This window comes from Eucalyptus grandis, chromosome 7 (genome assembly GCF_016545825.1).
Source record: "Eucalyptus grandis isolate ANBG69807.140 chromosome 7, ASM1654582v1, whole genome shotgun sequence".
Classification (NCBI taxonomy): domain Eukaryota; kingdom Viridiplantae; phylum Streptophyta; class Magnoliopsida; order Myrtales; family Myrtaceae; genus Eucalyptus; species Eucalyptus grandis.
The window spans coordinates 35,308,202-35,331,078 of record NC_052618.1 but is presented as its reverse complement, the minus strand read 5'-3'; the positions used below and the strand labels follow the sequence as shown (position 1 = coordinate 35,331,078).

At 38.8% G+C, this 22,877-nt stretch overlaps 1 protein-coding gene across 1 annotated transcript; it reads left to right on the top strand.

Annotated features, from left to right (window-relative positions):
• The first annotated feature begins 15,132 nt into the window (after positions 1–15,132).
• Positions 15,133–22,771, top strand: LOC104453355 (SUMO-activating enzyme subunit 2). Its single transcript, XM_010067884.3, has 11 exons — positions 15,133–15,257; positions 15,411–15,500; positions 17,652–17,735; positions 17,830–18,048; positions 19,121–19,222; positions 19,671–20,126; positions 20,230–20,459; positions 21,134–21,227; positions 21,315–21,497; positions 21,590–21,687; positions 22,144–22,771. The coding sequence occupies exons 1-11, from the start codon at positions 15,225–15,227 to the stop codon at positions 22,505–22,507; spliced, it is 1,953 nt and encodes a 650-aa protein (XP_010066186.1). The 5' UTR covers positions 15,133–15,224; the 3' UTR covers positions 22,508–22,771.
• The last annotated feature ends 106 nt before the right edge of the window (positions 22,772–22,877 follow it).

The following is a 22,877-nucleotide window of genomic DNA, read 5'->3' as shown; positions in this document are numbered from 1 at the left end:
TAATTAATGGTAAGTGTAAGTGTGCTACGGAGGCCTCACCGATCTGCGATGAAAATGGTCAGACAATCACACTGCCTGTACCGTGCCAAAGAAGTTGGAAGCCGCCGCAGGAACTGTTTCAGACACCAACTCGAATTCAAAACTCCCATCAGCGCTTTACTGTACTTAAAAATCAACCTCAAGATATGATGATGGGATCGATTGTTGAAACGAACAACACCGAACTGACAATGGGAAAGGAATGACTTTGTCTTCAGCAAATGACAGAAAGAAAAATTTAACTTGAGATTAGTTCTGTTACTGGGCATTTCAGATGGAAGGGCGACTGAGAGGCTCTTTCCCAGGAACGAAACTGTTGCACCGAGAGCGCCTGCCAACGACGGAGAAATAAATGCCAATTGCATTGATGAAGGCCCGGTATGAACTATTAGCGATGGCGTCCTTGGTTGGGATGGAGATTCCGCAAAAAGGATGATCCAGAGAGGACGTCAGCCACCCGGGAACATTGAAGGCTTCGAACGCTATTTGCAGGCTCATGGATGACTTAGCACTCCCAAGGCACTTGAATCTATAAATAGTCACATGTAGATATATTAGAAAGGGAAAAGTGCCAAAAAAGTCTTAAATCTTTTGTCTTTGTGCCGATTTAGTCTTAAACATTTTTACGTTGTGCCAATTCAGTCATTTTCGGCCAAAATTGGCCGAAATTTGTTGACTGACGCCGGTCACCGACGTGGCTGTCGGCGCCGATGTGGACCACTTTTAATAATATTTTAATATTTTAATATTTTTGAATTTTTTTTCTTTTATTTTTTATTTTTTCTTCTCATCTTCTTCCTCCAACCGGTTGCCGGACCTCGGCGACTAGCCACCTCGCCAGTGGCCACGAGGGCGGCCTCGTGCTAGGCGGCAAGGCCACCCTCGAGGCCTAGGTGGTGAGCCTCGACAGCTCGGCGCAAGGAGGTAGCCGGATTCGGTCCTCGAGGTCTTACGAAACCGAGGCCTATCGTCGTCCTCCTCCGACATGTTGACGCCCGGCGGCGTGGAGGCGAGCCGCGGTGCGCGCCGAGAGTGCCTTCTCGACGATTTTTAGGCTCAAGTCTTCATTCGCTTCCTCGTCGTCGTCACTGCTGCCAAGCGTCACCGTGGACTTCAGCTTGTGCTCCGCATTGTCTCCTTTACCGAGCTTCACCACCGTCGCCTTCACTCTCCTCCCCATGCTCCACGCGCCGAGCTGGCGGGCTCGCCCTCGCAAGCCATGGGCGAGGCTCGACCTCGCCAGATTCGGCAAGGTCGAGCCTCGCGCCCAGCCTCGAGGGTGGCCTCACTTCGGGCGGCGAGGCTCACCCTCCCGAATCTGCGGGGTTAAGCCTCGCTCATGGCCAGCAAGGCTCGACCTCGCCGGATCCGACGAGGGCGAGCCTCGCCGCCCAGCGCAAGGCCACCCTCGCGGCCACTGGCGAGGTGGCCAGCGAGGTCGACCTCGACCTCGCCGACCGTTGCCTCTAGCCAGTCGCTGAGGTCTGGCGACCGGTTAGAGGAAGAAGATGAGAAGACAAAAAGAAAAAAAGAAAAAAAAAGATATTAAAATATTATTAAAAGTGGTCCACGTCAGTGCCGATCAAACCACGTCAGCCGGCCTACATCCAATCAGCAAATTGCGGCCAAAATTGGCCGGAAAGGACTGAATTGGCACAACGTAAAAAATGTTTAGGATTAAATCGGCACCAAAAAAAGGTTTAGGACTAGATCGGCACAAAAACAAAAGGTTTAGGACTTTTTTGTCACTTTTCCCAAATTAGAAGTGAGCATAATTCCAAAATAGAATCTAGAACTGAAGAATCAGACTGATAGAAACCTATCCGATTGTAGGTTCCAAAAATTAAGGAACTTGTTTTAATAAGTATGTTTCAAGCTTTAGGTAGGTGGAATTCGGAGTCTTAAACAAATTTTTTTGGTTTTTTTCTTCTTCTTTTTTATCCATGTCTTCGTAGTGATCTTGCGGTACTCCATGGCGTTCGATGGTAGGTATATAATCTGAAACGACTAGTCTAAGTTTAAATTTTATGACTAAGACTTTTACTTTATTAGTGTTTTATATTCTTCATGCATCTAAATATAAATTGTGATTAGTGATAATTCATTACAATTATTTAATTAATAATATAGATGGAACTCGAATAGATCTTAGAACCATTCATAGAACCTGTAACCTAGAACTTGGAACTTGGAACCTGGAACTTGAAACAAGATAAGTTCCAGGTTCCATGTATAAAGGGTAAGTTCTTAGTTCCAAAAATAAGGATGTTGCAATAGGTAGATACTGAGTGGAATCTATATAGAACATAGAATTGCTCACCTCTAGTAGATATTGAGCCAATCTTATTATTATTATTATTATTATTATTATTATTATTATTATTATTATGGAACTTCTATCTCTGTGTTTGCACTTTGAGCAAAAGAGAGGACATTCAGCCTTGGCCAAGCAACGTTACATGGGTTATATCAATGTCACGTGAGTAGAAGAGGAAGCCGAATTTTACAAGCAAAATTGTTGGCGAGTAAAAGTAGATCTACGAGGCTTATCTATATTGATTGGCCACTGTTGTGGTATTGCAACCACTGGGGCAAATCCCAGTGGCCACCCTTCCAACATAGAAGGGAGAGATGGGGGGTTCGAATATCCACATTCTCAAGGGGGTTTGGGGGTGGCGACGAATTAGTTTCAAGTGTGGGTTTTGACTCCCACGCCTTGCAAGAAGTCATGACAAAAGTTTGAGAGTGAAAATTAGAATAAGAGTAGAGTAGAACCGACAAAAAAATAAAAAAATTGTTGTGATATTGCCTCTCATGGTGATTCTCCATCTCACGCGCGTGATAGACATGTTATGCGAGGATAGAGACAACTAAATCATAATGAGATATGACATGAATTCGGTGATCATATAACCAATGTCGATCTAAATTTTTAGGATTAAAATAGCTTAAAAGGAAAAAAAAAGCAACTTCATTTGCTAAATTAATGAACTAGAAATTCTTTTACCCAAAAAAAAAAAAAAAGTGAACTAGAAACTCATTTCCGTCTAAAGAGCACCAAAGATTTTGGCCTTGGGTCAACTCAAAAGTTTCACATTGTGTGCTTTTGATTTACTTTCACAAAGGAAATTAGATCTGTACATTCTCCCCGTAGATGTAGGCATTTGATGTCTTCTTGGTGTTTCGTGTCCTCGTTAAAGGAATCTCAAGTTTTTTTTTTCTCTTCTTGGAAAGACGTCTCACAAGCATGACATTTTTTTTTCTTCTGCTTATTGAAATTGTTTGCTATGATGCTCTATCAATGGGGCAAGAATATCATAAGTACTAAAACTTTCATGTGATACCTACTTGAGTATCATAAGTTTCAATCAATTACTTAAGCGCTATAATTTTTTAAAGACATTCAACATTAGTGCAAGGAAAATTGTCTAAAAAGTCTTTGTATTTTTGCTAATTCAATTTTAAACGTTTTCAAATTTACCAATTGTTGACATGGACACTGATTATCCTTTAAACAATCGCTCGGTTGCTAAAGCCTATGGTCAACCTCACCTTCCTTGGGTAAAAATTACCATGGTGGGGCAAGTCGGCCTCACCACATGGGATGGTTGGCGTCCTTATTAGTGGTTTCATGCTAAAATGGACCAAATGAATTTAATTGGCAAAATGTGAAAATATTTAGTATTTAATTGATAAAATTAAAAAAATTAAAACTAAATTGATAAAAGATACAATAAGTTTAAAACTTTTGGATAATTTTTCCACATTAATGTCATGTAACATTGGAAATTTAGCACATGAGCTGAACATTTCTCAAAAAGTTTTGATATCTAAATGAACTCTTTTTTTTTTTTCAAACATGGCACTCAAGAGATTGTGTTTTAAAAACCATGTCACTCAAATCAACGCTACTGGAGACTTACGAGACCTGTGAAGGCGTAGGGCCAAGAGCCAGCTCTTCTTCAAATATTAATAAAAGCACGTAACACATGTGGGAAATATAGTGGGAAATATAGTAGGAAATAGTACAAGTTCTGAAATAATTCCACATGCCCCATCGCGATCACCAACTTGCGTTACCTCCGAGACTCCGTACGATCGCCAGGTCAGATTCTTAGAGATCTGTCCCTGTTCCCACGATCAAGAAGGTATCCCTGCGCGCAGAAAAGCCTCTTCCTTCCATTGTAATTTCATCTACGTTTGTTCAGACAACTAACTCTGGAAAACACAGAGAAAGAAATGGCTTTACAGATTTCAGCAATCCCATCTTCTTCTCCTGCCCAAGAAAGGAGCCCTGTCGCCAAACGAAGGTCGGCAAATTTTCATCCAAGCATATGGGGGAGGGGATTACTTTCTCAAATATGCTTCCGACTCCAGCTCAATGGCAGCATTCAAGGCATGCTTCTTCTTAGATTACTGCCTGAAAATTTGTTGGTCGTTATGTTTTCTGAAATCTAAGAGTATAGAAAGTAATTATCTTGGATTAATGGGCACGATCCCAACAACATTGCATTAAGAAAAGGAAAAATATCACAAATGATCTCTAAATTTTTAATTTATCCCATGTGGTCCTTGAACTTTTGGTGCATATTCAATTTAGTTTCTAAATTATATGAAGATTTTCAATGTAGTCCTTTCACTAATTCAAGTTCAAGGATTACATTGACATTTTCATATAGCTCAAGAACTAAAGTGAACATATACTAAAGGTCCAGAGACCATATTACATATTGAATTAAAGTTCAAGAACCACATTGAATAAATTAAAAGTTTATGAACCATATTACATATCGTGCCAAAATTTAAAGACTATTTGTTTTATTATCTCTTAAGAAAAAGAAGGAGTTTCGATTGATTGGAAACTCCATGCATGTGTTGGTCCTTTCACAATTCGAAATTTCTATATGAGCCTTGTGGCATGCACGAACAACTTAACAAATTTATGTCGTCTTCCTGTAATTTTTTTTTTTTATAATAATAAATCTTCAGTTTTATATTTATTATAGAGCTCTCATGGCACAATAAAGGAACAAATTGAGAGATTGAAAGGAGAAGTGAGGAAGATGTTGTTGACGGGTGCTACAGATAAGCCTTCCCTGAAGTTGAACTTGATTTGATCAAATCCAACGCTTAGGAATTGCCTACCATTTTGAAATTGAGATAGAGCAACAACTAGAACAAATCCACCAAAGCTATTTCGAATTTCACGGTGATGATATTGACAACGACCTCCAAACGGTTGCTCTTCTCTTTCGACTATTGCGGCAACAAGGCTATGGTATTTCCAGTGGTACGTATTGCTTTGATTCTCAATGATCAATTGGTTGGCAACATTCTATTACATACACTAGTTTATAGTCCATTTGATTGATTAGCAACAAAAAATATTGCTAGCATGTTTAATTTAGATTTGATATATTTGTTTATTTGTCAACCTTTCGCTCTTTACAATTCTCATATCTGGAGTTTTTGAAAATTTTCTCACTTTGAAAGGTGAAAAGTCCTTTCTTCTTTTTCCTTGGTTTAGTATATCATTTTTCCATCGTTACCAATTGATCTAGATATTGAACATGATGTTTTTCATAGCATCTCTTGATAGCATCTTTTCCCTCATTTTGTTTGGCTATACAGAAATCTTTAACGAATTCAAGCATAATGAAGGGGGATTTAGCCAATCACTTATCACGGACATGCAAGGGCTACTAAGTCTATTTGAAGCTTGCCATATCAGGTTTCATGGCAACGTTATTTTGGACGATGCACTGGCTTTTACTATAACTCATCTTGAATCAATTGATAAAAGAAAAGCAAGCCCTAATCTTGAAAAGGCATTGCCCAAAACCAGCCAATCCACAAAGAACTGCCAAGGGTCGAGGCGAGGCATTACATTCCACTCTATTAGGAGGAGCCTTTGCAGGATGAAGTCCTGCTCTCCTTGGCTAAGCTCGATTTCAACTTATTGCAAGAGCGACACCAAATGGAACTCGGCAAACTTACAAGGTTAAATTCGTGATAGCATGTTCAAAGTAGCTAGATGTACCATGAACACCCAATTGCCATAGATTGATTTCAATTTATCATCAACTAAAAATCATCTGCATGTGACAAGAAATGTTAATCCCTTTGCTGGACACAAAGTATGTTAAACCTATCCCAGTGAACAAACATGAATTGATAGAAATTTGTCCATAGATTTTATCAACAGGAAAAAAGAATTAATTTCTATAAGAAATTTGATTACAGTTTGAGCAAGAGAGAGGTCATGTGGCATCTTTAGTGGAGTGTTTCATGAAACAATATAGTGTTACGGAGGAAGAGGCTAAAGATGAACTCTGTAAACAAGTGGTTGATGGATGGAAGGATATCAATGAAGAGCTGCACCGTCCGATCGTCATCCCCATGCCACTCCTCGTGAGAGTTCTCAATCTTACACGAGCCATGGAATTGTCGTATCAAGATGAAAAAGATCACTACACTCGTGCTGGAACCGTGTTTAAAGAGCTTGTGACTTCTCTATTTGTCAATCCAGTGCCAATGTGATGGTTTGAAGACAAGTTTAATTACCAAGCCATCATGGATAGCATTAGACATTTTCGAATCTACTCTGCGTACAATTTCAATTGTGTGTTAACACTTAGATCATTGTTCTTCTCAGGCCTTAGAGCCCCCTTTATCTGCGGATTTCAAATGAAAAAAAATATAAAAAGGTCCGTTAAAAAAATGTCACATTGAAATATATTAATGTTCTATACTATGAGTAGTTCAATTTGACGTGACCATGATTTAATTCAAACACTATGACTATGATTTCAAATTAATATGCATTGATGGACTAACATGAATTCACAATTTGACATGTATGTAATGTTATAATTAAATTGAAAGCAACCTATATGCAGTTTTAATGACATAAGGTAGGATTAATCATGAATTTAACTTATTATTCAACTATGTGAAAGATCGATTATCTTTGCGTTTTTTTTCCTTATATATATGACTTTTTATCAAAAAGATGATGACATAATGATGCAGTGTTAATTATTTTTGAAATATTTTATTTTATTTAAGATTTAATTTAATACAATTCGGATAATTTATGAGATGCAATCATTAGTTAATCCCATCTACACGATGAAATTTTCATCAAGACACTAACATTAATTTATGTGACTTACTAGATGACGTGCAGCATGAGACATGCATATTATGAGGCTAAGCAATTCAATTTCTAGGTGCAATCTCTATGACCTAGATGACATCTTTTATTTGGTTTTTATTTGATTGAGGAGAATTATAAGTTATCCTAGATCTATATGAATTCTGATATGCATTATCCTAAACGTAGATCATGGATGCACCTAAGTTCTAAACATGCAATTAACATATGACTTGTGTTATGCATGATGATGATTAATAAACTTTAATATGTATTGAAATATATGTTTAAACCAAAGTTCATCAGTAATATTCAACGACATTATTCCAAAGCAATCAAAGTTTATTTAATCAAGCATGGTAAAAATCACACAAGTGACAATGCTAGGGGTTGTACCTTTAGGTTCAGAGGTCCGACACCCTAACACATCTTAACAAATGCAGCGAGATAATTAAAACATAGTAAATAAAACTAAGGTTTTATCATCTAATAATATGGAATTTAACTACATAATAGAACTAAATACCCGCATAAACTACAAATTTTGCCCTTACCTTAAATTAGGATTTGACCTAGGATATAACCATGAGGATCAAAGAGCAATCAAAGGGGGAGCGCAACAAAGGGGGAGGCAAAAGCGGCTGCCGACTTGAAGAACGCCGACAAAGAGGGAGCGCAACAAAGGGCAATCAAGCTCGTTGAACACGCGAGAAAACCGGCGGTGAAAATATGTTAGCGCTGGGCTTCGTTGGAGATGTCGGCAAGGCTACTAGGAAGACACTGGGAAATCTGCAACTGCTGGTTGCTGGCCAGTCTCGCTGGAATCACGGAGGTGATTATGGGGAAATGAGACGGCGACAGATGGAGGAACTATTGATGCCTAAATTTTAATGACCCAACCCATAATAAAAGATATTATTAATTTCTTTTTGCATAGTAGGAGCATTTTCATTTTAATTGTATAGTAATAGACCTATATAAATTGCATTTTGATTGGACTAGTGATGGGAAGCTTAAGCTTAGATTACCTGGCCTAAGTGACAAGAACACAAAATTTGGCCATACAAGTCGATCTACTACAGTGGCCTCAATTTTGCATATGAGGGAAGTCAAATCAAGAAAGATTGCATTCTTTAATTAAAGAGAGGTGCTAGCATCATGTTCTCACTGTGTGACAATTAAATGATGTCCACAAAAATTTCCTTTCTCAAACACAAGCACTTGAAAGTTTCCAAGCAAGACATCGTTGTCCCTCTCTCTCATCCGAACTGTGTGGTTGAGGATTGACCGTCTATTTTCCAAGCTAACGGTACGGTTAGCTAAGCATTTTCCTTAATTGAATTGGAGAACAGTAAAGTATATCGACTCAAAATTTCGATTATTGAAAAGGGAATGAAAGAGATATCTTATTTTCCTATCTTGAATACATCACATAATTTCTTTAGTTCTGTTTTGGAAAAGTGACATTTCAAGAAAAACCCAAATTCCAAGTGCAAAAACGAAGGTGTTTCACTACAAAATTGGCGGGGGGAATTCACAATTAGGAGGCTCTTCCGCGTTCACAATAAGAGAGAGAAAGGCACAGGGTAGGAAAGGAGCTCAGAATCCACATTCACATTCAAGAGAGAAGGAAACTCTCTCCGTAGTTGCTACTAGCCGCGCTTCCTACCCACACCCTCCGTGCCCTCACGCCGTTGTTGTGATTCATTGCCGGCGCCACCACAACGCCGCCTGCATCCGTTGTTGTGATTAGTTGCCGGCACCACCACAACGCGGTGTGCTTTTCTAGCCCGCCTCCGAGATGTCTTGAGAGCTTTTAGTACTGTTCTGTCAACTCCTAGCCCAACGCTACCACAATCATCAAGCGACTTCGCTGAGTATTTTTTCAGGTTTTCCTTCCGGTTGTGACATTGCCCAGCACTCACGGTCGCCGCCTGCTATTCCATGTTTACTAGCCTGTGCCTCCCCTGTTGTCACTGTTGAGAAAACCTCCGAACATATTTTGAAGCTGGCAAAAAACCTTCCGAAATTATTGTGAATTTAAAAAAAAAATAAAAAAAATTAAGTATTCTCTTCTTACAGGAATTGTTCTTGAAGAGAAAGATTATTCAGATTCAACTTGTTGATGGTTGAGCACTAGCGGCCAAGAAAAGTCTAGATCATGAAATGATATTGACTCTTTCTAATGCTGTTCAAAATTCACGGAAGAAGATAATATCATCATGGAATATAACCTAATCAATTATATGGATATCGACAAAGATTGGATATGGAATTCATCGATATTGTGAAAATATCTTTAGAGTCTACTAAGACCGAACCTCATAATCTAAAATTATATACTAACATAGATGTTCAGACGTAAGTCTCATTATGTTAAGTGATGTAATTAATGGATTTCCAACTTAGAAAATATTGATTAATCTTACCCACCGGTGGGCAGCTGAGTTGGTTGGGCTTTGGGCACTTCACCGCAGAGGTCCAAGGTCGAAACTCGCAATCAAGCAACACGTCTTAAGTAGGGTCACACATGGTGGGGTCCCGTGTTAAGCATGTTCCTGTGATTGATGCTTGATCCAAAAGCAGCACTGCACACTTTACAGGCCGTGGGCTGCCCAATGTAAACTCGGCAGGCTCGGTGGATCCTGGGCATAAAAAAAATAAAATATATATATGTATATATCTTAAAGATTGTCTTGCATCAATCCTTACGCAAAACATCTTTGATCAATTGACAATCATTCTTGAAAACAAGTTACTCCATAAAACTGAAGAACTCTTCTTATGGAAACATGGACGACTAAATTACGGGAATTTAGATCTTATCTCTCAAATGGTTACTCAATCTTTTTTACTCTTTTTGTCCAACGGGTTGATATGGTCCAATGGGATGATTGGAAGTAGAGGAGTATAAAAGGAGACCAAAGTACCGAAGAGAATGACGAGATTCACGGAAAAAAAAATCGAAAGTTTAAGAGAGTTTTAGACTTACCTGTCTTTGGTGTGCTACAAGTTGACGAAAATTTGGTTAAAAGAGTTTACATACAAAGACAACCTCTTTTGTTTTGGTAAAATTAGTAATGGGCCATCATTAGAAATACTTAAATTAACTATTTGTGGCCAAATTTAAGATTAAGGACATATAAATTCATATGTGAACGAGAAAATCAATATCTGTTATAGATAAGTTTGATATATTAAATCCACCGAAATTATTGGTAAATAACACCAAATGCTAGAAAGTGTCGATTTAGTAAACTTAAAACTCGATGATAATAGTATATTTCAGATTTAAATTCAACACATCGGACTTGGGACGATTACAATCGAGGATATTTTTCCTCCGCGTTTTCCATACCTCGCAAGATTAACGGTTCACAAAAATTTCTACATGTCAACCCGAATTATAAGCTAACTAATACTTAGCTTTATATCCTAATTATTATTAGACACGGAAAGTTCCCAATTTCACATAAATATTATTCTGAAAATTTTGAATTTCACAATACAGGCCATATCATACCATGGCTATGCAAGTCAAGTTATTATAGCATTTCATGTCATTTCAACCTTGTAAGGAACCATCTCATGTGGTAGAAAATTTTGTTAATTCTAGAATCTTACCACACACCCGTACAAGGGAATTCCTTCTGTGACCAATAGGCAATGGCAAAGGTTTTAATCATGTGACATCATTCACATATATTTCATAACAATGTAACAACTGTCATGACCATTTCAATAATTGTCATGTACACTAACATATACATCCTCACTCTTTCCATGCTAAGCCATCATCATTTATTCAAAAGCCATAGATAGTTCATTGGTAACTTAGGAATTGATACTCATAAATCGACAATGTAAACCTTGACAACTCAAATGATCAACGACATGAATAATCAGTGTTGCCGAGCTATTATATCGGTAACTTAATCAAATTACAAAAATACCACTTTTAGTTTTTGTTTCATCATTACTACTTTCTATAGACATATATAAGTATACAAGAATTGTCAATATTAGAAATTTCAAGAGTTTCATACGGCGCTCACTTTAATACCAATAGTTTTTGTCATCTCACTTAAGTATTAAACCAAAGAAAAAAAGATCACTTAAATATCTCCGACAAGAAATTTCGAACAAAAAAAGAAAAAAGGAATTACGTGGCTTGTATTATTAACAGTTTTATCCGAGGCGACATTTTCTAAAAAAAACCAATCCACATGGACAAATAAAACGTCGTTGCACAATCCAACGAGGTTGGGTCGTGTAAAATGACGTCTTTCGCTCAATTCATGCACCGACGCCCTCTCACTCCGTCGCCATTAATGGCTTGTCGTTACTTGCTAGCTGTTGCTCACTCGCTCGCATACCGTCTCCATCACTCTCACTCAGTTAGGTTTGTCGTCCTCTCTCACTCACTCAATTGGCTGGAAAGAAAAATTAGGGGTCGGGCTCGGACGGAAATATTCGGCTCATTGCTTCGTTGGAACGAATTTGGGTTGCTCGTCATGCTCCCGCTCTCCAATTACAAGATTCAGCTGTTAATTCATTATGTGATGCAAGATGAAGCTTTAGAAACCGGAACGTAAGGCACCATTTGTAGATGAAGGAAATCGAACGACGTAGAAGTTATGGGATGAGACAACTAAAGAATTTCAGAGTTGGGAATCTGCATCGGTCCATCGAGTTGTCCATCTAAATTGCCAGCAAATCGACTAGGGTTTCAATCTGGGGTTGTAGTCGATTTAGGTTTTTTAATTGGGGAATTTCCTTGTAACTTGCAATTTAGGGTTCATATTTTGAGGTAAAATACAAAGACGATGTCATTTTGGGAATATGCTGATTGGGCACGTTGGTGAGTCATGTCAGATGAAGAAATTAAAAAATGGCCACGTAAAATTTATGGCGACACAAATCCGAGTTAGTACTTAAGTTTTTTTTTTTTTTAATGGCACTTAAGTGATCCAGAAAAAAAAAACTTTTAGCACTAAAGTGAGCCTGATACGGAACTTTTGATACTTTTAGTGTACTTATCTTAATTTTTATACTACTGAATCTTATGGACATCGAATAATCACAAATTTGGCATGTAGAAATTAATCAATTTTAGTCAAATGAATACAACAATTTGGCATGTAGAAATTCTTCAATTTCATCTTTGGCTTATAATGAAAAATTGTTTACCCACTCAGGCGGCTCTTCTTTCTTATGGAATAATTGATCACGGCCTTTGTGCCTTCTGCAATACGGTTCCGGATTCGGTTGATCACTTGTTTTTTGATTGCCATGCCTTTGCGACGATTGTTTTCTTTTGGGCCACTAGATGTAACCTCCCTTGGCAGAATAAGCCTTGGCTGGACAACCTCTTTTGGGTGAAGAAGTTCCTTTCGAGTAAGGATTTCTTCCATAGTGTTGCTCGGTTTTTGTTTGCTGCTATCTGCCATCTCATCTGGAAGAAAAGGAACAACATTATGTTTCGGGGTGAAGCCTTGGTAATCTCGGCTATCAAAAACCACATCATCCGGGTGGTTAAAGACAAAGCTCTCTTGTTTCACAATGTGCCGGACAACGCAAGGAATAGAAGACTCCAAAGATCCTGGGGGTTTGACCCTTCCATCTTCGAGGATGCTTCCTCTTCTTAGTGTTGTTTGCCTTATCTGAGTGTCTCTGCATTTGTTATGCTCCAACCATTCTCTCGTTCCGCTTGCTGATGCGGTCTTGGAGGGTCGCTGCTTTGGTGTTTTTTTTTTTTTTGTCCTCCTTGTTGTTGGCGGTTGTGCCTTTTCTTCCTTTGTTGTTTCTTTTGCACTGGTGCCCTCTCACTCTTTGACTTTTATGCTCCTTGAGTGATTGTTTGGTCCCAGTCTTTTGTACAGTTTTAGTTCGAGCTAATCTATTCTTACCTTTACCTAAAAAAAAAAAATACGACAATTCAACATACAATCATTGAAATTTTCTCACACTTAACATCGAAAGTCAAATTAAAATCTACAACCATCAAACAATCGTTAAGAGTAAAAAGTAGGCCAATCTAATTCTGCTTCTAGAGTTTTCACTTAGCCTGTCACCTTCGAAGCAAAAAGAAAAAAAACAAATGTTAACAACTCTTTATCTTTAAGAAACAACAAAACTAGCCTGATGAAAGAAAGTGAAGTTCATGAAATTTTTGCCTTATAAATACTTGAAAGATGAGATTAAAAGTCAAACAACCAAGTTAAATAAACTTTGGAGCTTGATTAAAATTTAAGGAAAAACTTTGCTTATTATTTTGGAAGGAAAAAGAGAAATCACACTTGAAGATAAGAATATGAAGTTGTTCTTCTAAGAAGGATAAGGGGAAATGAATTTTTCTTCCTTCTTTACTTTTAAAAAAAATAAGTTCAACTGATATTAACTAGGGTTCTAAGTTAAATGTCACCAATTAAGAGCACATGAGTTATTATTTGAGTGACAAATGACATGGTTTTGGATGGAAAGATAAAGAAATTTGATTGGAGAGAGAGAGAGAGAGAGAGAGAGAGAGATCATTGGCCAAGTGAAATACACGAATAAGGAAATATTATTTGAGTTATAATCATTTCAAGCATTAACAAGTGAGATAGGAAAGATCTTACCTTGGGTTTCTCATGAATTAACTAATGTTACAAGCTACGATAACATGAAGGGTAATGAAATTCGATGGAAAATGAGAGAGGTGTACAAATTAAATGGTTACAAGTGGTGTAATTTAAGTAGTTAAATGAAGATAACGACTAGAGAGATCATAAGATCACCCAAGTAAATGCATGAATGAGAATCATTATTTGATTTTTAATAATTCAAACTTATCAAGAGATGTCATTAATAATGTCATATTAGGGGTAAATTCAACGGCACAAATAAAAAGCACATGGATTAAAATACTAGGTTGAATATGAAAAGAGTTGTTCAAGTAGAAAAGCTACAAGTGGCAAAATCATGTGGTTCGATGGTAGATATTTTGCAAAGTTACCAAATCGGTGTCCATTCTAAATATTAATAAATTAGAAGAGTATTTTGTATCCTATACATATTTTCGGAGCGTATCGGTGCCCATTAAAATAAACTAAGGCGGTAAGTTAATCACCATCACTCTACACAATCAACGGATACATCAACATCCATCAATTTAATTTTAAAGCATCACATTCTAGACGATTATGGTCTTGGGAAATCATCCTTCACACTTTTTGTTCGCCACGAAATTAATGACCAACCCAAGATTTCATACGTGCCATCCAAATTCCGAGTTACTCAACTTTATATCTAATACATATCATTACTGAACATAAAAAATTCCAAACATCACGATTCCCTTCTTTAATTGGTCCCGCACATCTTAAGCTGCTCAAATGCATTCGACTCTATACAAAAAAATTCAATATATATTTTAATCATACCTGGATCTGGACTAGTTTTCCACGCATGAGATGCTAGGCTTGACCCGCTCGGCGACTAGGTTCGGTGCCCACTTATCTCATCGATTCAATGAAATTCAATTCATACACGCAAGAGGAGTACGCTTTCATTTTCTCCTTCAGTAAAAGAAGAAATAAAAAATTAAAAAGAATGGAGAGGGGGAGAGAGAGAGAGAGAGAGATTTTGGTTCCCTTTTTTTAACTCCTTTGTCTACGCCCTTTGCACTTTCCCACTTTCCATAGAGGCCCCGCCCTTTGCCTTTTGGCGCCTCCGTTTATTTTCGTAGCCGCCCCTCGCAGCTCCCCACCCTCGCCCGAGAGACACTTACTTTTGGCCACACGCACGAACCACCAGCGCAACCCCTTCCCCACTCTCTTCCAAGATTCCCTTTTCTCTCTTCTCGCTCGAATCGCTACTCTCGCTCTTTCGCTCGAATCGCTACTCTCCTCTCGCTCTCTCCTTCGCCCTTTTCTCTCTCTCCTTCATTTTTATATGCCAAAAATTCAAACTCTCCGACGCCTGCCCTCTCCTCCTTCTCCTCTTCCGACTCGCGCCCCCTCCTCCTCCTCCTCCTCCTCCTCCTCCCATGGATTCTCCTCCCCCGCTCTCCGCTATAAAGGTAGACTCCCGGGACCGTTGACCCCGTTTCTTCTTCTTCTTCTTCACTCTTCTTCTTCTCTCTTCTTCTTCTTATGCTTCGGCTGGTTCTGGCTTGGGAAGGTGCTTGAATCTCGTGAGGGTTTTTCTTTTCTTTTTTGTTGGTTGGTTGCAGGACGCGAAGGTGCTCATGGTCGGAGCCGGCGGTATTGGCTGCGAGCTGCTCAAGACCCTCGCCCTCTCCGGTTTCCCGGATATTCATATCGTGAGTGGCTTCGCATTCTTCTTCTGCTGTTGTTGTATTTTATTTTTTATTTTTTTTGCTGCTTGGGCAGTAATTGGCTCAGTTCTAGCGAGCTAGGGTTTTGGGCTTTGTGATATGAATTTTCGGGGAATCTTGCGCTCCTGTGCTGTCAATTTCGATTCTGCCGATATGTGCGGCTAGGGCTTTGAAGGGGGGTTTGGTTGGTTTTGGGGAAGCGTAGTGGTTTTCTCTGTGGAGGAAGAATGCCACTGTTTTTTCCCTTTCTACGCATGTGCGCCGCGTTGGTTCTTTGTTATATGCTCCGGTGTTGATTCTACTGTGCAAACTTCGATTGGATAATTTGGAATTGTACTAGTTGGTTTAGTCTATAGTAGTTGCTGATTGGCGCTTCCGCAATGCCTTGGCTCCCCCTGGTGGCTAACACCCATCAGTCTTGGTGAACCATTTTACTCTTTGCGTTGGTAAATTCAATGTGAAGTGTGGAATCCTTATTATAGAAGACTAATTTACCATATTTTGTTCAGTTTCCTGCATAAGCAATTTTGTTACCCAATTCGTTGGATGTTTACCCCTCGGCCTCCATTTCCTGTGGATGGTAGATAAACGGGTTGATGACATGGGACAATCCCTAAAATTCAGTAGTACCGTCCTAGGTAAAAAAGGGCTTTCATACTTAAAATGTGGGTTTTGTTGCACTAAAATTGAGTATTACGTGCCAACAAGGGTACGGCAAGCTATTCACTAAGATCTTTATTGGTGTGCGGAAAGATGTCAACATAGGGAAGCATGGACAATATGCAGTGATGTATTGTTACCTGTAACACCCGCTTCAGAGTTTTTTTTGCTTATTTAGTCATGTTGGTGTAACCAGAGGATCGCGGAGAGTGCCGGCGTTGTCCTTTCATTCGATGCCAAGCTTATTCAGGTCAGTCCAATGCCCTTTATGTTACTGGTTCTTCAGTTTCATGCATGACGCTTTAAAGTGCACCCACAACGGATAAAGAGCAGGTACCTTTATGTTACTGTATGTACCTGCTCTTTTCCCGTTGTGGGTGCACTTTAAGGCGTCATGCATGAAACTGAAGAACCAGTAACATAAAGGGCATTGGACTGACCTGAATAAGCTTGGCATCGAATGAAAGGACAACGCCGGCACTCTCCGCGATCCTCTGGTTACACCAACATGACTAAATAAGCAAAAAAACTCTGAAGCGGGTGTTACTACTGCATGATAAGACAACGTAGGCTGTTGCATTAATGCCAAAATATAGTGGGCTACCCAGAATTCATCTCCAGCTGAGATGCCCACGGCACCGACTTGGAATTTCCACTACACAGCATTGATAAACTGATCATGCAGTATTCAGTGGTTATCTCAGCAATATCCGTATTTCTTGGTGTCATGGGGGATTTAGAACCATTTGGAGCCTTCAGTGGGTATGTGGATGTTAAAAATCTAGTTGGCTTGGGTACTGCCCATGATTTGTTGGTTTTACTCCCTATGTTTGGCTTGAAGGGAACAAAAAATTTGATGCTTGTGTCGCAGTGGAGTATGTTGGGCTGTTGGAAACATCATTTATGCATGCTAGTTTGTAAAATTGTCCTTCGCAACAAATGATGCACATGCTGGACAATGTGCACTTTACAAAGGATGTGCAACTTTGTGTTCCCTCATTTTTTATTTTAACCATGTAAGCTCGGAAGCCTTGTGTTGTACATCACATGATGAACCCCTTGCATGTATTGCATCATATTCATAGTGTTGTGAAAATATGTTACAGCACCTGAATCAAAGCTTTGAGTAATTATATTTAATTTCTTGTTGAAATTGAAAAGGCGAGTTTTGGGACTTATTTCTTCTATTAAAAGTTTGCGTAGTTATATGTTACAGCACCTGAATTAAAGTTTTCTCTGCAAAGTATGGTCTTATGGAAAATGGGTTCCTGATTCTAAGAGCTTCCCTAATTTCCTTCCTTCTAAAAAGTGTGTAACCTACACCTTCGGGCCTCAAACCCCTTGCTCTCATAAAAAGTGGCTTTCAAAGAAAAGAGATAAGGGGAAGGAGGGCCGGGGCTAATTTCTGTTTTGTTATTAGCTCTGTTTCTATCACATGAAGTGTTCCGAATGGTAAATGTTGAGATATTCATGCAGATTGACATGGACACGATAGAAGTCAGCAATCTTAACAGGCAATTTTTGTTTCGTCAGAAACATGTTGGACAATCAAAGGCCAAGGTATCTCCAGTCACAGCGCATGCTTGAATCAACAATTTTCTATAGTACCTGGACTGATTCTAGTAGCGTAGTATCCTAATAGTTTTCTAATCAGGTTGCTCGGGAGGCTGTCTTGAGATTTAGGCCCAACATAAGTATCACGCCCTACCATGCAAATGTCAAGGATCCTGACTTTAATGTAGACTTCTTTAAGCAATTTAGTGTTGTCTTGAATGGACTTGACAACTTGGATGCACGGCGACATGTAAATCGGTTATGCTTGGCAGCTGATGTTCCCTTGGTTGAGAGTGGGACTACTGGGTTTCTTGGACAGGTGACAAGACATTTCATGCGCTCCTCTGACTTACTGCCACAGTATCAATCTTGCATGACCTTTTCTATTGTTTTGATGAACTATTTGCAGTTGTGTTATCTGTTTGTTATTGGATATATCTTTTCTTTGTAAACTACTGTATGATTTCCAGCTCTCGCCCTCCATAATGTTTGATGTAGGGATCTATGCGAAGAATTGTCAACTGTTCTCTTGGATGAAAAGAGATTGTCTCATTACCAGTCCATTGATAATATCAAGATAAAATACCTTATTCAAAGGCCTAGTGGAAATTAGTCATCCTGCAGCATTTAATGCTGTTGAACTGAACATGGCCTTTTGTTGTGAACTTTAATAATGGTTGTCGTAAAGTTATTATGGCATGATAATTAGTGCTTTGAAGGGGCAAATGAAGCCTCTGGTATTACATTTGATCTTGAAGTGCTGTCCCAGCACTAGGACCCTTTCACAGTTCAAGTTGGTTGTCTTATTCTTGGCTCATTTTGAAGGGTTAATCTGTATATGAAGTGAGTCCATTTAGAGAGTGCATAGTTTATATAATTTGGAGAAATTGATGTATGAATTAATCTGGAAAAACTAGTATTTATTAGCTATTGGGAAAAACTAGTGTTTATTATCTATTTGACCTTCCTAAATTTTGTTCACTGCTCAATCAATGCCTGGGAATAAACATGTCCAGAGATAAGAGACTGACTGAGGAAACCAAAACCAAAAAATTTGGTTTCCTCAGTCAGTGCATTGTTAACCATAAAAATGTTGAACGTATGGTTTGTAAAAATATTATTACCTAAAAAGTTTAAAAGGTTAAAAGTAAAATGTTTGTTCAAAGGAGTAAACGATGATTCTTTGATTGGAATAATATAAAAGCTTGTTGTATTTGCTGGTGATGTGTCGATAATCATTTGGAATTATGGTGCGCAAGCTTAAGGGACCTGCCATTCATTTGTGATTATAAAAGTTCTGAATTATCCTCTGTTAGCATCCTCTGTCACTTAACGTATTCTGTTAATTTGCAATTATGGCTAATTTTGCTTAAACATGCATGTATAACCAGGTGACAGTACACCTGAAGGGAAAAACAGAGTGCTATGAGTGCCAGCCAAAACCTGCCCCAAAATCGTACCCTGTATGCACAATCACCAGTACGCCTTCGAAGGTACTTCCTTAGGTTAATACATTGCTTGCGTTATTTTTCTTTTTCTTGTTCACCTCTTCCTACATATAGTGTGATATGGGTAATGTGAGCTATTTGTGGGAATCATGGTGAATCATTTGTTGCGCGGATGATGTTTCAGGCATTTGGAATATGTTTATTTTGCAATTTAAAATAATTTACTCAATATTATGTGGGAAGTTTTGAATTACAATTCTTATGGAAATATGTACTATCATCTGGGTTTTGAGAAATTAATTGATATGTGTTTTTCATGCAATTTCCATCATAATAATGTGTATTTCAAGGCCGTATAAGGTTATTGTTGTTAATTGGCTATCTACCTAGAATATGAGAGAAACCCTTGTATCACACTATATCTAATAAATCATATCTGTTCTATTTGACCTGAATTAATTCGTTACACTTGTTATGTTTTCTTCTTGAGCAGTTTGTTCACTGCATTGTATGGGCGAAAGACCTACTGTTTGCAAAGTTGTTTGGAGATAAAGCACAAGATAATGATTTGAACGTGCGTTCTGGTAATGCTAGCACTTCAGACCATACGGAGGATGTTTTTGAGCGTAGGAAAGATGAAGACATTGAGGAATATGGAAGGAGAATATATGACCATGTATTTGGTTATAATATTGAAGTGGCCTTGGCCAATGAAGAGACATGGAAAAACCGCAGTAAGCCGAGGCCGATTTATAGTAAGGATGTATTACCTGAAAGACTGATCAAGCAGAATGGAAATATGGATAGTGCTAGTGCAACTGATAACCCATCTTCAGTCTCTGCCATGGCATCTTTGGGCATGAAAAATCCTCAAGAAATATGGAGTCTTATGGAAAATTCAAAGATCTTTTTGGAGGCTCTGAAGCTTTTCTTTGGGAAAAGGGGGAAGGTAAGAATTTGTTTCTTGCTTATCTAGATATTATGCTTTGATTAATGGACAATTTTGCTCTGCACATTCTGAAGACAGCTTTTGCGTTTTCTCTTAACTATAGGAGGTTGGAAACCTTAGTTTTGACAAAGATGATCAATTAGCTGTGGAATTTGTTACTTCTGCTGCAAATATCCGGGCCTCTTCTTTTGGTATCTCTCTGCACAGCCTTTTTGAATCTAAAGGTATAGCAGGGAACATTGTTCATGCTGTTGCTACCACAAATGCTATTATAGCTGGATTGATTGTGATTGAGGCAATCAAGGTGCTGCAGAAGGATGCGAGAAGCTATAGGTATGGATTAGAACTCTCTCTCTCTCTCTCTCTCTCTCTCTCTCTCTCTCTCTCTCTCTCTCTGTGATAGTTTGTATCAGCCATTGTTAAATTTAGAGAGTACCTAAAAAGATCATATCTGGTGCTGCTTTGTCATTCGCTCAGCAGAGAAAGAAAATTAGGATTTACATTCTCTAGATGTGTTCTTGGGAATTTTTTATCTGTTAGTATTTTCCACTTCTGTCTGTCTAATCTGCCTGTCTATGTCCATACCCAATTGGCCAAGCGTAACTAAAATAATATTGGGAATTGGGAAAAGTATATGAAGGAGCAAACTTCGATAGTGATGTGGGCATAGTTGACGATGATGAGAAATGATCAGGGGTTGGAACTTAAAAGGTTAAATACTGTGTGACATTGGGGATGATCCTCCACTCTGCTTATTGAGAAGTGTCTACTTTTGTTAGTTGCAGACACTTGGTGTATGCAGCAAAGAACTTATTTATTAGCAACTCAGTTAGGAGAAAGTTGCTTATGCTGTTATTTTATTGTTGTGGCTTGTTAACTATAGCATAAGTTACGAGAGACACTATTATTCTGTTATCATGCAGCAGTCATGGCATGTAAAAGCATGTGTTTCATGAGTTAATTAGCTGACCTTGCAACTACTATAACTTTGATCATGATCTGTGCAGGATGACTTATTGTCTGGAGCATCCCTCAAAGAAGATGTTGCTTATGCCAGTGGAACCATATGAACCAAACAAATCCTGCTATGTCTGTTCTGAGGTAGTTTACTTGCTTTTATTCTAGTGGTGGAATTTTAACTGGCACGTCCTATGGTTTTCTGCTGATGCATGAGATGATTGGTAATAGACACCGCTGTCCCTGGAGATTAACACCCATCGATCAACCTTGAGAGAATTCGTTGACAAAATTGTGAAGGCGAAGCTTGGAATGAACCTTCCTCTTATCATGCACGGGTCAGCCCTTCTTTATGAAGTTGGTGATGATCTTGAAGAAGACATGGTTACAAATTATGCAGCCAACCTTGAGAAGGTGATTCATGTTGGCTTTTCAAGCTGATTCTCGAGTGTTTGTTGGGGATGCAATTGATGCAAACTCTTATTTTCTTCAATTTTCTGATCCAGGTTTTGTCAGAGCTTCCGTCTCCTGTAACAAGTGGGACTCTCCTTACAGTCGAGGATCTCCAACAAGAGCTGACTTGTAATATTAGCATCAAACATAGGTCTCTCACTCTCTGTCTCTGTCTCTGTCTCTGTCTCTGTCTGTCTCTGTCTCTCTCTCTCTCTGTACATCGTGATGTGTGGTGGTGGGATTTTTGTTAAAGATGTAACACATCCTTACTTTCAACTTTTTAAGTACCTCAGGTGGTTTGACTTTCGTTTTTCTTCTCTGGACATTCTGAACCCTCTGATAGTTTACTTTCCTACGATAGCACCTCATTAGGAAGTGGTCATCTTGGTTTTTCCATGATATTGGTGCAGTTTGTGTAAAATTTGAAAGAAGTTAAAATTGTATTATCTACTTTGATGGAGCATGACTTAAATTTGCATTCTTGTCATTTGGTTCCATAATTACTTCAAAAGTAGGCAGTCTTTGTTTCGTTATCGCATTGCTGAGTTAGAGGGTATACATGTCATGTTTCACACTGTTAATGACTTATGCATTTGGATCATAACAGGGAGGAGTTTGATGAGGAGAAGGAACCAGATGGAATGGTTCTCTCTGGCTGGACTCCAGCTCCTGCAGTCGAAAAGAAAGATGAGAACCATGTTGACAATGGCGTTGGCACCTCTAAGAACATCACAAATGCAGAGCAAGTTGAAACAAATGAAGACCTAGAGATCGTTCCTGCAGATATTGAAACTCCTGCTGAAAAGAAAAGAAAGCTGTCCGAGATTTCGAATAATGATGGCTTGGGTACTTCAAGAGTTGCTGCTAAAGCTAACAACCACAGCAAAGTGCAGGATCTTGACGACGACGACGACGTTGTTTTCATCTCCGGTGGAGACTCAGACCCTAGCAAGAAGAGAAAGCTGCACTAGTTCTTGCATCCTAATTTTGTACTGACTGAGACAATATTCTTTTGGCTCATAGTTGTTGGTGTCCCATATAATCCGTAGTCAGTGGCGTGAGTTAGACGTAGCCAATTGCCAAGCCCTGTACTTGATCTAGATGTGAGAAGTCAGCCCTCATTTTTGCACCTCAGGCGTGCAGAACTAACTCGACTTGTAATGCGTGAATTAACAAAGCTCGACACTCATTTTACTTGTGATCCTTTTTGTTCGTGTAATTAGCAGTTTCATGTCCATTTTCGGAATCTCGGTTTGTGGAGGTGCTATTGCGCATGCTTTGAACTTTCGAGTGCACCCATAAAGCTCAGAAAAAGAAAGTGCGCATCAGATTGACATGGAC

Coding starts and splice junctions, on each gene's coding strand:
- LOC104453355 (XM_010067884.3), top strand. CDS start 15,225: ATGGATTCTCCTCCCCCGCTCTCCGCTATAAAG. Junction 15,258..15,410: donor CCCCGCTCTCCGCTATAAAG/GTAGACTCCCGG, acceptor GGTTGGTTGCAG/GACGCGAAGGTGCTCATGGT. Junction 18,049..19,120: donor CTACTGGGTTTCTTGGACAG/GTGACAAGACAT, acceptor ATGTATAACCAG/GTGACAGTACACCTGAAGGG.